Source organism: Hemicordylus capensis, chromosome 1 (genome assembly GCF_027244095.1).
Source record: "Hemicordylus capensis ecotype Gifberg chromosome 1, rHemCap1.1.pri, whole genome shotgun sequence".
Lineage (NCBI taxonomy): Eukaryota > Metazoa > Chordata > Lepidosauria > Squamata > Cordylidae > Hemicordylus > Hemicordylus capensis.
This window is the reverse complement of record NC_069657.1, coordinates 304,706,250-304,720,611: the sequence shown is the minus strand read 5'-3', so window position 1 is coordinate 304,720,611 and position 14,362 is coordinate 304,706,250. Positions and strand designations below refer to the sequence as shown.

The 14,362-nt window shown below is 41.1% G+C and overlaps 1 protein-coding gene across 5 annotated transcripts in view; it reads right to left on the bottom strand.

Annotated features, from left to right (window-relative positions):
* The window catches only part of SMAP1 (small ArfGAP 1), a 169,703-nt gene that overhangs the window by 53,189 nt on the left and 102,152 nt on the right, over positions 1–14,362 (bottom strand). For 3 of the 5 annotated variants that reach the window (XM_053286762.1, XM_053286761.1, XM_053286764.1), the window contains 4 exons: positions 13,856–13,941; positions 8,702–8,777; positions 5,549–5,626; positions 3,581–3,661 (listed from right to left, as the gene is read on the bottom strand). In XM_053286762.1, the coding sequence (XP_053142737.1) occupies positions 3,581–3,661; positions 5,549–5,626; positions 8,702–8,777; positions 13,856–13,941 (321 nt within the window). The remainder of the gene's footprint in view (positions 1–3,580; positions 3,662–5,548; positions 5,627–8,701; positions 8,778–13,855; positions 13,942–14,362) is intronic. The other 2 variants (XM_053286763.1, XM_053286765.1) reach the window with 1 other exon arrangement.

The following is a 14,362-nucleotide window of genomic DNA, read 5'->3' as shown; positions in this document are numbered from 1 at the left end:
TGGCGGCAGAGAGGAAGGGCCTGGTTAACCACTGCTGCTGCTCCTCCTGTGGGGAGGAGCAGAAGCGGGGCTTGGGTGAGGGTGGGGAGGTCTCTGGGGATAGGGGGCTGCTTGGCCAATAGGTGCCACAACACTGCAGCCGTGACCAAGAGGGGCAAGGGGGATGGAAGCAACCAGATGGAGAAGGTGCAGGAGTGCGGCTCAGGTGAGGATGGAGAGAACTCCTAGGTGAGGGGGGCTGTGGCAGGGGGTGAGGGGAGGAATCAAGTACTAGTGTGCAGATGGTCTGTGCGGTTTTATTTATTTATTCGATTTATATACCACCCTTCCAAAAATGGCTTAACCAAATGGGTTAAGCTAGTTGTTTTTATTCTGTCATGTGTATTTTGATCAGTGTTGATTTTTTTAATATTTTAAATCTTGTATGAAGCACCTATATCGGGCAGCAGCAATATAGGAAGATGCTGAAAGGCATCATCTCATACTGCACAGGAAACGGCAATTGTAAACTCCTCCTGTATTCTGCCAAAGAAAAACAATAGGGCTCTGTGGTCGTCAGGAGCTGACACCGATGCGAGTGCACACTTTACCTTTACGCCACCTAGCAGCCACCTAATGGGGCAGGGGGAAGTAAGTTGCCTAGAGAGCAAGAGGTTACTGGTTTGAATCCCTGCTGGTTTGTTTCCCAGACTACGGGAAACACTTATATCGGGCAGCAGTGATATAGGAAGAAGCTGAAAGGCATCGTCTCCTACTGCGCAGGAGATGGCAACGGTAAACCCCTCCTGTATTTTACCAAAGAAAACTGCATGGCTCTGTGGTCGCCAGGAGTCGACACTGACTCAGTGACACAACTTCACACTGCCTAGAGATGTACATATCAGGCAGTATAAAAATATGATAAAACAAACAAACAGGACAAAAACGCTGGGTATTCTCCCTAAGAATAAAAAGTTTCATTGCAATAAAACACTGATAAAATCCATCTATAGTATTATGGTATATATACACCATATACAGAATATCGTATATAATGACAAGGACTGAGCATGCTCAGTGGCCTCAGGAGCCATAGAATGTTAAATGTGTCAGTTGCAGGAGAGAAACAGTGCGGGAACTGACCTGCTTGAGCTGTCAGTTTACTATTCCTGGGAGGTGGGCATTCAGGCTGGAGAGATACAATGTTTTGTGTGGGTCCCATTTAGAAGACAAGTTTAAAAAAATGAGTGTTAAAAGTTATCAACTTCATTCACATGTAAAGGAGAGGCACAAATTCCCATACTAGCCTGTAATTCAGGCTTGGCTGTCGCCCCCCCCCCCCCGTCCCCCAGCAGCCAAGCTCCTCCTCTTGGGCTCCTAAGAGGAAACTCAGCAAAGAGGGGAGCGTGGAAAAGATAGCAATATGCTCTCGCTCTACCCTCCCCTCCATTCCCCACTCTTCCTCTTAAACAGAAGAGTGGGAGAAGGAGTGGCAGAGGTGGCCCCTACTAGTCCATTGCCTCGGCCAGTCTCAAGGACAAAGCAGCCTTCTTTCTCTCTGTACCGCTAATTCTCTCCAAAATTCATTATTAATTTTATATCCGGCCTCCAGTACAATACTGCTCCGGGTGGTTTACAGGAATAGCAGAACAATCCTCCCTGCTCCTCTCTCCACTCTATAGTAAATTTGTTCCACTTCATAGCACTTCATAGCATGCCCTCTTTTCTCCCACTGAACTACCACAGGGCTGCACCCCCATCTGTTACCCATTTTCTTCTTTCTCCACCTCACAGATCTCTCTGCATCAACTCTGACTACCTTTCTTTCTTCACCCACGTCAGATACAGACTCATCACTCTGAACCACCAGAAGTCCGGCCCCTCATCTCTGTTATGCCCCTTTCGCCTTCTCCTTCCTCCACAACTCTCTACACCCTCTTCCCCTCTTCCTGCAGTCTCGATCTTTGCTTCACTTCTGTTCTCTACTCCTTGCAGCAACACACCATGACAGGCGGCTTTCACTGTTTCAGCAATTCACATTAGCGCAACACAGGTAGACCATGTAGCCTGGCTAGCTGGCTACAAAAGGCTGGGAAGACTGGGGCCAACTCCTCCATTCCCCTCTGAACCCAAGGGAGAGAAAAACAGCGATGCAGACACAGATGCAAGCTATGTCTGCATTGCTCCTTTCCCCCTGGGTTTAGATTTCCACCCCCATCCCCCTTTCAGTGTGCCACCTGGGTAAGCCTAAAAGTTCCCACAAAGATGTGGGAAAGAGTCACAACCAATAGGTATTTCAGATTCCTCCAGGAGGCCACAACAGGCCTGCAGTCCTTATATTGTGTACATCTGCACTAGAAGCATCAAAAGCATATACATGAGTCACTCATGCAGCTGCTTTCCCTGATTCAGTGCGAAATCTAACACTGTTCAATAACTGCAGCAGCTATGGAAGAAGTGGAAGGTCTAAGATTTAAAAAAAAACTGGGTACAGGATCTTGAAACAGGAGTGCATACTGTATGTGAACCAAGGGCCAGGAAGCAAGACCTGGCATTGACAGGAGCCATATGCTGTCACCAAAGATGAGAAACAGAGGTCAAAATTAGTCTTTTCTAAATACTGTTTAATTTTTAAAATTAGTCTAATTTTCAATACTATTTCAAATAATTGACCTAATTGTTGATGGCACAGTTGACAAGCAATGTTAAGGTTGGGTCTTGGATATGAATATTACAAATGATGAGATAGCCAACTTCCTTTTGGAATTCATGCTACTGGGTTATTTTCATTAACAAAGCGTACACTTTTTCACAGCTCAAGAAAAACAAAATGCCCCTTTAAAAAGAAGTTCTCTTATCAAACAATTTAAGGTAAGATGGAACATGTTAATTCTATTGGTTCCCTTCTGGGCCAAAAGTTGCTTTCTATTCATCACTAGCACCAATGTAGCAAAACAAAGAACCACACTTAAAGAACATGACCTTTTAAGACAAGTGTCTTAGACCCCACTGTATTCCTGTAACTTGAATATGTTACTTTGATCAAACCAGCACTCAAGCATAGGTCACAAAGTAGGGCAGCTTTCATCCCTTTGCTAATACCTAGTATATTTCTTAGTACAAGGTCAAAGCAATAACTGCTTCAGAATAATTCAGCGCTCTGCAGCAAAGCATTAAAACAACAATTGGCAACAGTTGGTCATGCAGGACATGATTTAAAACAGATTTGGAGCTTACTATATTGTCATGTTACGCAAGCCAAGATCCCTCTTATTAAAAAGGCACAGCACTGTACCATTCTAGATAACCTGTGTCAGATATTATTAGCACACAAAACGGCAGCTGGAAGAAGAGACCCAAGGCAATCAGAGAATGAAAAGTGGAAGTGTCTCCTCTCTTCTGGATGCTCTTCTGATAGCAACTGTCATAAGTCTCTCATTAATCCAGCTGAGATGTTCATGCAATTCATGCTGCAAGTAGTAACAATTTAAGCTTTAAAATTATTCAAATTACTCTTATTTAATGCATATGAAATCACACACACTTTATAGTACAAATGGAAGTACACTATTAAAATAGTTAAGAGAAAAACTGATCTTACTTTTTCAACTCCCAAGCATTTAAAAGGTTTATCTGGTTCTCTGTCTTTCTTCTTCTCTTCTTTCTTTTTTTCTTTTTCCTTCTGTGGGAAGGAAGTTTTGTTAACAGCTATTATGAACATTTACAATGTTAATAGTTCAATGTCATTCAAGATCACTTGCATTAATATTTCAAAGAGACAAACTGGTCTCACTGACTATGTTGACACTACAGATTTAGATCAGATAGTTGTCATCTTTAGGCTGAACAATATGGCATATATTTTCTATCTTGCAGTCCTTCAAATGTCTGATAAATCGTAGCATCTTTACCGGGATAGTTTCCTCAAAATAAGACAGGGTGGCTGCAAAATTGCATTTGTGGTGTTTTAAACTTTGTACACTGTCTAGAGATGAAGATATCAGGCAGTATATAAATATGATAAATTAATTAATTAAAGCACCCCACTCCTAAATTTGGTTAGCTGATGTAGTGTTATATCTGCAGTGATGCTAACCACTGAGTGCTAATGAGCTGTCTTCTTAACTTGGGTTTGCAATCTCACTTCAAACTCCCATTTGTAAACTCTGTCTAGCATGGTCAAGGGATGTGCACGGACCTGTTTGGAGGCCCTTTTATGGCCTCCAGACAGGTTCAAACACTGGGGGGGGGTCACTTTAAGGACGAGGGAGAGTGCACTTACACCTCCCTCCGCCGGCACTCAGTGTCCCTAAAAGCCTTCAGGGCGGCAGTGTACCTCCCTGACGCCCCTTCTCCCTCTTTGGCCAGAAGTACAGAGCGTGCACATGCACGTCAGACGGGTCCGCACGCACACCTGGTACTTCTGGGCACAGAGGGGGAAGGGGCAGCAGGGAGGTACACTGCTGTCCTGAAGGTTTTAATGGACACCAAGCGCTGGTGGGGGGGGGAAGTGGGGTAAGGGGTAAGTGCACCCTCCCCTGCCCTTAAAGTGATTACCCCACCCCACCCCCTCGAGTCACCCACGCCTGGTTCCGTGCACATCCCTATGGTGTAGATGCAACATGAGAACATGGTCAAGGGCAAGTGGGAGGATATCTTCTTAAGGCTGACTCCCAGTTCTCAAGCCATGATTTGCAGGGGGGTAGTTTCATAACGCTGGAGAGAATATTAAGACAAAGATCCCACTAGAGTGTCACTTGGAAATAAGCACCATTGAAATGAAAGAGACTTATTTCAAAGTATGTAGGACTCGGATTGGCAAGTCAGTGTTCAGACTACTGCAAAAAATTCATGTGTGCTAGTGCTTTAGAGTCATTCATCTTCAAAACTAGTGCCAAGAACTTGCTAATCCTCGTCAGAACACCACTATCTACACAAGTGAGAAGTCTGATGCAGTTTGGGGAAATCCAAGATACTGTTATTAGAAACCATGCTCTTCTTTGAACAGGAACAAAGAATGAGAATCATGGCTTTTCCCCAGGGATGAGTACCACCTGAACCTTGTATTATTGTAAAAAAGCAGTGAAAATAATTTGATTATTGGAACCACCATCCCAAGCTAGACTATGAAAGTTGGGTTCAGTGAAGTGTTTGTCTTCAGCTGAAGTCAGGATTAGTGTTACAATAATGCTTGTGTTTTAAGCTGAGAAATGCTAATAATCCTCCTGTGAATAAATCATGTGCTGTCAGAGACGTTACTCCACATTATCAATCAAATCAAATGTAGAAAGAATTTACCTCTAAAGGTAAAGGTAAAGTGTGCCGTCAAGTCAACTTTGACTCCTGGCACCCACAGAGCCCTGTGGTTTTCTTTGGTAGAATACAGGAAGGGTTTACCATTGCCTCCTCTCACGCAGTATGAGATGATGCCTTTCAGCATCTTCCTATATCGCTGCTGCCCGATATAGCACCAGTGGAGATTTGAACCGGCAACCTTGTGCTTGTTAGTCAAGCATTTCCCCGTGGTGCCACTTAAGGTAGCTGAGACAACACTAGGAAGAGGGGATACCTCCATTTTGCTTTTCTCAGAAGCAGCTTGCAGAGAAGGAGAGGATGCCAAAGGCTGAGCAGCGTCAGAGGAAGACATCTGTACAAAGCAGATAAAAGATGAGAAAGGCACCAAGGCAGATCTAATTAACAGACTACGGGACAGCCATAAGGTTATTTTACTGCTCCCATTGATCTCAGAAGATACAGGTGAAATGTAGAAAGGACAGAACAGACATGAAGCAAGCAAAACAAACCATGTATGTTGAAAGCTACATGTTTAGATTAACGTTACAACCATATCATAAATAATATCACAGTGGGTTAATTTTTGCAGCAAGCAGTAAAATAACTAGGTTGAATTGAGGAAATCCTTCTTGAACTGAGATTCAAGAAGGATTTCCTTCTTGAAATGAGGTTCAAGAAACCTCAATTCAACCTAGATATTTTACTGATAGTTGTAAAAATTAACCCACTGAAGAGTAGTACATATTGTCAGTTGCCCCCTTAATCTTTTTGATTTTTACTTGAGCCATTTCTAAAGGAGAAAAACACATTATTAGGCAATAGTGAATGATTTATGGATGAATTCACTGGAATATAAAATAAGGAATAAACGTGGATAAGATCACATCACAAGCATGGGAAAATAATTAAGTTTCAACCATTGTTCAGTTTTATCCAGTGTGATTGTTGAAATATTAATGTCCTGAAGCTCATAAAGAACAATGTCCCATAGGGACAGGGAAAGAGGCAAAGGCGCCTTTGTTCTTGCTCAGTCTAACAGAATATTTATTTTAAGAACGAAGCAAAATAACTCAGAACTCTAATTAAATGTCTAACTTTCAAATAAAACTCTCCATTTGGAAAGAGCAAGGAAAAAAGTATTAGTTAATAAGGAATAGTCTTCTAGCCATAAACCGCCAGGCAAATTATAATGCAGTTTATATAGCCTTTTTGAACAACTCTGCTTACAACGGCAATCAGCAGGGTATTTTCAGCTTTATCCACAGTATTATTCAGTTTGTATATGAGCAGATGCAATTATCACATGAAAATGAGATTTATTTAGAAGCATTTCAAAAATTTCTATCCGCTCCTAATGTACAGTCATCAGAAGGCTGGATAAAGCCTTTGTTACTTGTGAGTAGCAATAAGCTTTTGAGTTCCTGGAAGAATTTACAAGCCCTGAAACTGCAAAACCATGTACTCGATCTCCGATCTGAACCAGAAATTAGGTAGGGTTGAGCCACTGCTTCCTGTTCTCTCTCTCCTAACTACACTACAATTCCCACCTACTGTGCCTGCCCCACAGACTGCAACTACATCAAACAGACACAGTGCATGGGATGTGAAACTAAGATGTGAAACATAATTGCTCTTACACTTAAGTTTCCCCCTTATTGGTCAACACCACTTTATCGTTTGCCAGCTGTAACATTCTGCTCTAGTGGAAAGAGGGAGGTACAGTGCAAGTGTTTTTGCTAAAGCTACATGGAATGGAAAGCTGACACTGTCGTGGCTCCCCAAACCATACCTCTGCAGTGAATATATGCATTCCTAAATTATGAGAGAGACACTTTTCCCAACAGAGAGAGAGTGAACACATCATCAGAAAAAAGTAAAGCATGATGCAGTTCTGAGCAACTACAGTAGTACTGAGGAGGTCCCCTGCTTCTAGTGATGCTGTATACAGAAACATAAGAAGCTGTATTGTACTGAGGCAGAATGTTGGTAGTGGTTCTCCAGAGTCAGAGGCTGTTGTCAGCCCTATGAGAGATCCTTTTAAGTGGAGATACCAGTTAAAAGGAACCTGGGACCCTTTGCATGCAAAGCAAGTGCTCGGCCATGGAACTATGGCCCTTCAGATTTGTCTCACAATGGCTAGCTCTTAACATAAATAAGTGCCTCAAAGCCAGATATGCTGACATGAATTCTGCTGGCAGAACTTATCTAACATTTGAAGTCTCTTGATTTTTCAGTAAATGCAATTCAATTCCTACTCTCAAATGGTTGCTCTTTGATTATTATAGTGTTTGATAATTAAAGCGGCAAAAGACCAATCTACCAGGTAAGCCTTCATTTAGAAAGCTGACCTATAAGTTGGCAGAGGTCTTTTCATTGTACAATCAGGGAAGCAGTGTTCTTGAGTAGAAGCAATGGCACCTGATTCAAATAGGTGGTAAAATTTATTTCATTCGCATGTTATCTTTTCCAACAAGCTTTGGGAGTAAAAGATGGTCAAACATTAAATGCAAGATAATTTAAGATTAGCTTATGAAATTGTCATGAGAAATAGTTATGCTCACTTGGTCAAATGGCTTTCAAAAGGACTAGACAAATTCATGGAGGATAAATCAATAGCCATGACACACACACAAAAACAGAAGCCACATGTTGAAAACAGTCTACATCCTCCCATTTACAATGTGATGGCTAGTTGGAAGACAGAATGCTGGGCTAGATAAATCTTTGGTCCATGAGTCTCAAGTATTCCATAACTCATTTTGAAGCCACAGATCCTTTGGCAACAGATTGCTAGAAAGCAAGTTTGTATTTCCTCTCCCTAGCAGATACCCTGCTATACAAAGTTCTTGTGAGTACTTGCCCTTTTCTTTGTCTTCAGCAATGGAAGTCCTGCTTTTGACGCTTCTGAACTCCTATCCTAACGCCACTCACCACTTTTTACACGCTGCCCTGCTTCACTTCAACTCCTATCTACCTCTTGGTAGTATCTGAACAGATATAACTGGATTTCTGTTTTGAATTAAGGTTACCAGCTTCATCCACCTCCAGGCCTGGATCCCAGCAATTCCTGCCTCAGATTCAGTATTTGCTGTTTGAGATTGCAGAAACAAAACAAGTCCTTGCAGGAATCTACAACTGAAAGTTCTCACTTGATTATAACCTCGGTTAACAGTCTAGACACTTTATCTTCCATATAGGTAATTAACAAACAGTTTTATTATTAGTGATAATGAAGGTCGTTTTTCTATACCTCTGTACTACAATTGTTTTTTCTATTGAGATATGGTCAGTCCTGTACTATTGGAGTGCATAGCATTCCTATATAGTATTTCATCAGAGGTACTTGCACCATTTTGTACACATAACCAAGTTTCCACACAAATGTGTTAAACACAAATTCAGAAGAGAATAGTTATTGCTTACTTACACTGGTGACATTAACTGCATTCTTGTCATAGTATTTCTTTTTCTCATATTTATCCCGGATGAAAAATTCCACAGCTCTGAAATAGATAACTTAAGGAAAAGGCAGAAACTAGAGCAAACTAAAGGAGAGTTTACAGCACAGAACAGAAGAGCTTTAAAACCAGAATGGAAGTGCTGTAGGTATTTGTGCACACGTTCAGTTTTAATTAGTATTTTTGGAAGGTCCCCATTCAATGCTTGATTTCACAAAGGCACCTTTTAATACCCGCATCATTCTAGCACAAAATGATGTTCAACTATATCGCAAAATCAATTGGGAAAAACATAATTGTACTCTTAAGTACAGACATGCAGAAAATAAGAGTTTAAATATTTTCCCAACTTTTTAAAGTTAAGAATGGAATTGGGTAGAGGTGGTAAATATTTTTTTACAGTAACACACTACAATAATACCTATGCTGCATAACATGGCTGCGGTGCATAGTTTATTCTGCCATCAGTGAGTCGGGAGGAATGAACTAAGAGGAATAAAGTGCTTGAGTTGGGGTGGCATCTCAATTCTTCATTTTCCTGGATGGTACAGATTTTCTATACCCAGTTTAATCAGGCTTCAGGCATGGTTATGGGATGCAGTCAGCCTTGGCTGACCCGGGGGACAACAACAACACCACAACTTTATTTGTTAGCCGCCCGATTACAAATTGTTATCTATTTATGTAATCAAATGCCCATGCTCATTACAATATGTGGGCAAAAGTAGCAGACCCATTAAAACAAGAATTATCGAGCACAAAAGTTGTATTAGGAGGAAGATCATACAGGCACCACTAACAAAACATTTTTGGGAACATGATGATCATAGACCAGAGGATATACAGTTCTGGTGTACTGAAAGGGTTAAATTTCTTAAGGATCCCGATAAACCTCAATCCAGATCCTTGAAAACTGGCTATTGAGAAAGGAACTTTTATGGAAGTATACTCTAAAAACATGGGCCCCCTTTGGACTTAATGAAGATATGGTGGGGTGGGGTTGCTTTGTAATTCATGTCTCTGTCCATTGTTTTTGGATAACATGGTATTAAGGGTTGTCCTGGGACAGCTTCTTGGCATTCTTCGTAGTGATGCTTTAGGATTTATACCACCTTTAATAGTCAAACCTTCTCTTACTAGGGTGGGACCACTCCACTGAAACTAGAAGACAAAAGCAAATGGCCATGCTGGCAAGATATCTAAATCTATAGCAAGCAAATTCATATTGCCTGTATTCTTAGAGAGCTATTATGGGGGTATTTGACAGATCTATATAAATATGGAACAGCTAGTATGCTGTATTTTTTTTTAAAAAAAATCATAATTACAATATACATGGATGTGTTAATGCCTGTCTTTTAATATTATGTGTATTATATTTTTTACCATTTTGTTATGAGCCTGTGGAAAGAGGAAGAGTGGGCATTTCTGAATGAAGTTGTGTCAAAAATCCAAAAGTTATAAATATGCATGCTTTACACTTGTCTGTATTGTGGGATGACATTGGTAGATTATACATGGGATGACACTGGTAGATTATATTTATGTAGTAGTTCCTTTTCATATATATTTATTCAGATTATGTATTCTCTTTCAGAAAGAAAGTTTGAAATTTTGTTAATTGCAAATCAAACATCTGGCTCCACATGAGAGCATAGCCAGAAAGCACCGATGGCGGGGGCGGGGAGAAGGAGCGGGTTGGCTGGAGGCACAGGTGCTCTGCACCCAGCCCAGCTAGTATATGTTTATTTGGTTATTATATATTCTTAATATATTCTTAATATATTCTCACGTTTATTTTAAGAGTGCAAGGCACTCTGGGGAAAACTAGGTAAGAAACAGTTGATTTGCCTCAAGTCACTAATGGACTGCATAGAGACAAACAGAAGTGAAATCCTTACAAGGCAAAGGTGCTCCACTGCTGGTCTGTACTTAGGAATTCAGGCTCTTGGATGGGTTAGTAACTGAATGCCCAGTTGGTGAATGTGATCAGGAATGTCTTTAAGCCAGCTGTATCCCTTCCCTGAAATAAGCAGATTGGGTCATGGTGTCATGTGCCTTAGTTATATCCCAGCTCAACTACTACAACTCATGCTACATGGTCCTGCCTTTGAAAAGTGTTCAGAAACTTCTTAATCAAAAGCCACTTATCAGGAGCATACAACTCTCTTGATAAAACAGATTTCCCTACATAGTTCTGGCAATGATGTTTAGAGCCTTAAACAGCTTGCAACATAATACCTTAAGGATCATCTTCTCTCATACAAACCTGATCACTCATTAAGATAACAGGGGCTCCTCTCTCTGCTCCACCAATATCAGAGCTGCATCTGCTGGGATATGAGCCTTTTCTGTCGGCAGTGCCAAGGTTTTGGAACTGCTTTTTGAGCAAAGCCCGTCCTCTTCCCCACCTGCATTGGCCCTTAACTGCTGAGAAGACATCCCTCTTTCACCAGGCATTTATACTGCTAATGTGATTATCTTTTGATTTTTCTGTTTTGCCCGCTACATTATTAGTATTTGTGATTATTTTATAGTTTGGTAATGTTTTAATTATTATTGTTAGTTGCCTTGGACATCTTTTTGACAGGAAAGCACATATAAATACATCCACAGGGAGGATTAACCAGAGCTGTCCGACAAGGATGTGTGCTGATGCCCTTGCTGTTTAACCTTTTTGTCAATGATATGGTGATCCATCTTGATAGCAGTGATTTCCATCCTCCTAAGCTAGCTGGAAGTATCCTGGTATTGCTGTATGCGGATGACACAGCCATTTTGGCTAGAACCCCGGTTGGTCTAAGGAGGGCCTTGGGGGCACTGGCTGTTTATTTTAAGAGAGAACAGCTGTGTATTAATTATCAGAAAACGAAGGTGCTCTCCTTTGCTAGGAGACCTAAGAGACGGATATGGAAAATTGATGGACAAAGGATAGAGCAAGTCCAAAATTTTGTATACTTGGGGGTAGCTGTGTATTCATCGGGATCAAGACATGCCCATGCTTCTTATGTGGCCCAGACTGCCCAAAACAGTGCTCGAGCTATTTTGTGGTTCTATAGAACCAGGGGAGGGCATTTCATTCTAGTGGCCTTAATACTTTTTCATGCAAAATCATTGGCACAGCTACTGTATGGTGTCCAATTGGGTCCTTATCCAGATCTATCCCAGCTAGAAGTGGTGCAGTCTAAATTCTTTAGAGCAATATTCCAGACACCCAAGTGTACCTCTAATATGAGGCTCAGATTGGAGGTGGGTCTCAGAGTTGAGGCCAGATGCTGGCAAATTGTGCTGCTTTATTGGCTGAGGGTTATTTTTCCTCAGACACAGGGCTGAGCCGCTTAGTATTAGAGGATTCCTATCAGTCTGCCTAGAAGTGTGCCCTGAACCAAAAGATGACAGCCTTGGGCCTCGATCAGTCTGCTTTGCTTATGCAAAGTTTGGAGACAGCTAGGAAGCTCATTAAACAGAGAATAGAGGATATCGAGAGACAAACAGATATAGTGAGGGCACCTGACTTTCAGAGCCAGGAATCAGTCAAGTATAGTTTGGCCCCAGCATCCTCTCTCACGATCTTGGAGGTGCCCCCACTAAGAAGAGTTTTTACCCTGGCAAGATGCAATGCCCTGCCTTCAGCCCTCTTAGAGGGCAGATACAGAGGGACTCTCAATGGGGAGAGGCTCTGCCCATGTGGGGAGGGTCAAGTGGAAACAGTCACCCATGTGCTGTTGGAATGTTTGTTCTATAGAGACCTGTGTTGGGATCTCATTTACCCTTTGATGGCTAAATGCCCAGGTCTTGACTCTCCTCAGATGATTGGCAGGCTGCTGGAAGTAATTCCAGCATCACCAGACAGGTGGCTAAATTTTGTAGCGCAGCTCTCCGTTTGCGTAAGAACTTAATAATGGGAAAATAGGTGATGGATTTAAGGCCAGAGCAACTTTCACAGCTATAGAGGGGAGAACTGTAGGTGGGCATGCAGGTATTGGGATCATTTGTATATTAACAGCAAATCTAACAACTAAATTTTCCCAAGCTCTTGAACTGTTTAACCCCTTTCAGATTCAGGAGTCAGGAAGGCAATTGTTTAAATTTTGATCTGTATGTAATAATCTCATAAGTATGAAATACTGCTATCTCCTTTTATCCTAAGTTACGTATTCTTAGTAGTTCTGGTAGGTCCACTTTCAGAACCTTGATCTATGTTCAGGAGGACTTTTTAGTTTATTTGGTTTTATTGTTTGTAGTAGAAATTTGACTATTTTTTCTTCCACATATGTTTTAACCTTATGCTGGTCACTGACCGAAATAGAGAGATTTGATAGTTCAGAGTTCCAGCTAGCAATGGAGACTTCAAGCATACTCAGAAGCTTTCACTGCAGGAAGTCAGGAACTTAGGACAAAATCCTTGGCTTTGGCCATTTTGTCTTTTCCCATGCTTCCACCTCCTCCCCCTGCTTTGGTGTGTTCAGGAATCTCAAGAGAGAGAAGATGAATTGTGCAGGAGAGAGTTGATACCAACCATTAGGAGCCAAGCTGAAATCTTGATGGAGATTTAGCTACACTTGTAATAGTTTGAGGATTGCCAAACCTGGTGAGTTAGCCTTCAACCTCCCCTTTCCAAAATTTGCCACCATCACTAGTTGTAACACTGTATTAGTATACTAGGTTCAGATTTTCTTATTCTATTTATTCAATACCAACACAGGACCAGATACACCACAGAAATTGGGTTGTCCTTTCACAAAGTGCTAACCATTTACATTAAACTGACAGGAATGGAAGAGAAGTAAGAGATTGCCCTCACGGAGAGAAGTGGAAGGGGTTACCTGCAAATGCTTCTTTCTTACAGCTTCTCTCAATACTAGAAGCTAATAAGTTTACTTGACAGAACTCTTATCACACTATTTCTCTCAAATTCAGTATGATTTAACAAATTTACCTCTTAATGTATTTTTAAATAGTTCACAATTCATTAAAAATCAACTGTCCAGATCTTTTAAAAGCAGATTTTTAAAAATTCTTTACAACTTAGCCATTTAGTCACTGTGCAGTGTGTAATCCATTTTAAAATCAAATACTTTGCATAACACAATACAACACCACACTAGTCCCATAAAGGATACTGATCTGTTTGAGGTCTTCGGAAGTTCTCTGGTAGATTAGCTTCATAAAGTAGTCTTGCCTTGGTATTTCCCATTTCCTGCATGCACTAGAAGAAATGAGGAGGAAAGCTTTAATTCTTGAATCAAAATTTTCTAGTTTAATAACCAACAGCTGTAGTGTTAAGCATTCTTGCTTGAAAGCAACCACCATTGAAATCAATGGGACTTGTGACTGATGGACTCTAGGAATCTCTTTTTCTTAGAAAGGACTTCTCTTTAATTCTTAACCCACAGCCACCATCTATCCACCTTAGGACAAAAAGAAAAATTATCCCCTTTTAAAATGCTGGTTTGTGTGGGTGTGGGGCAAGACTAGACAAGAACAAAAAAAGTAACTTTATTCTAGGAAACAGAACAAGACGAAGCTTTGAGCTAGTGTACGACATGCTTGTGCTGCTTGCTTGTTACAGTTATAGAATGAATGAATGAACTAACAGTGGACTGGATTAGCACTTTTAGCTAAACAAA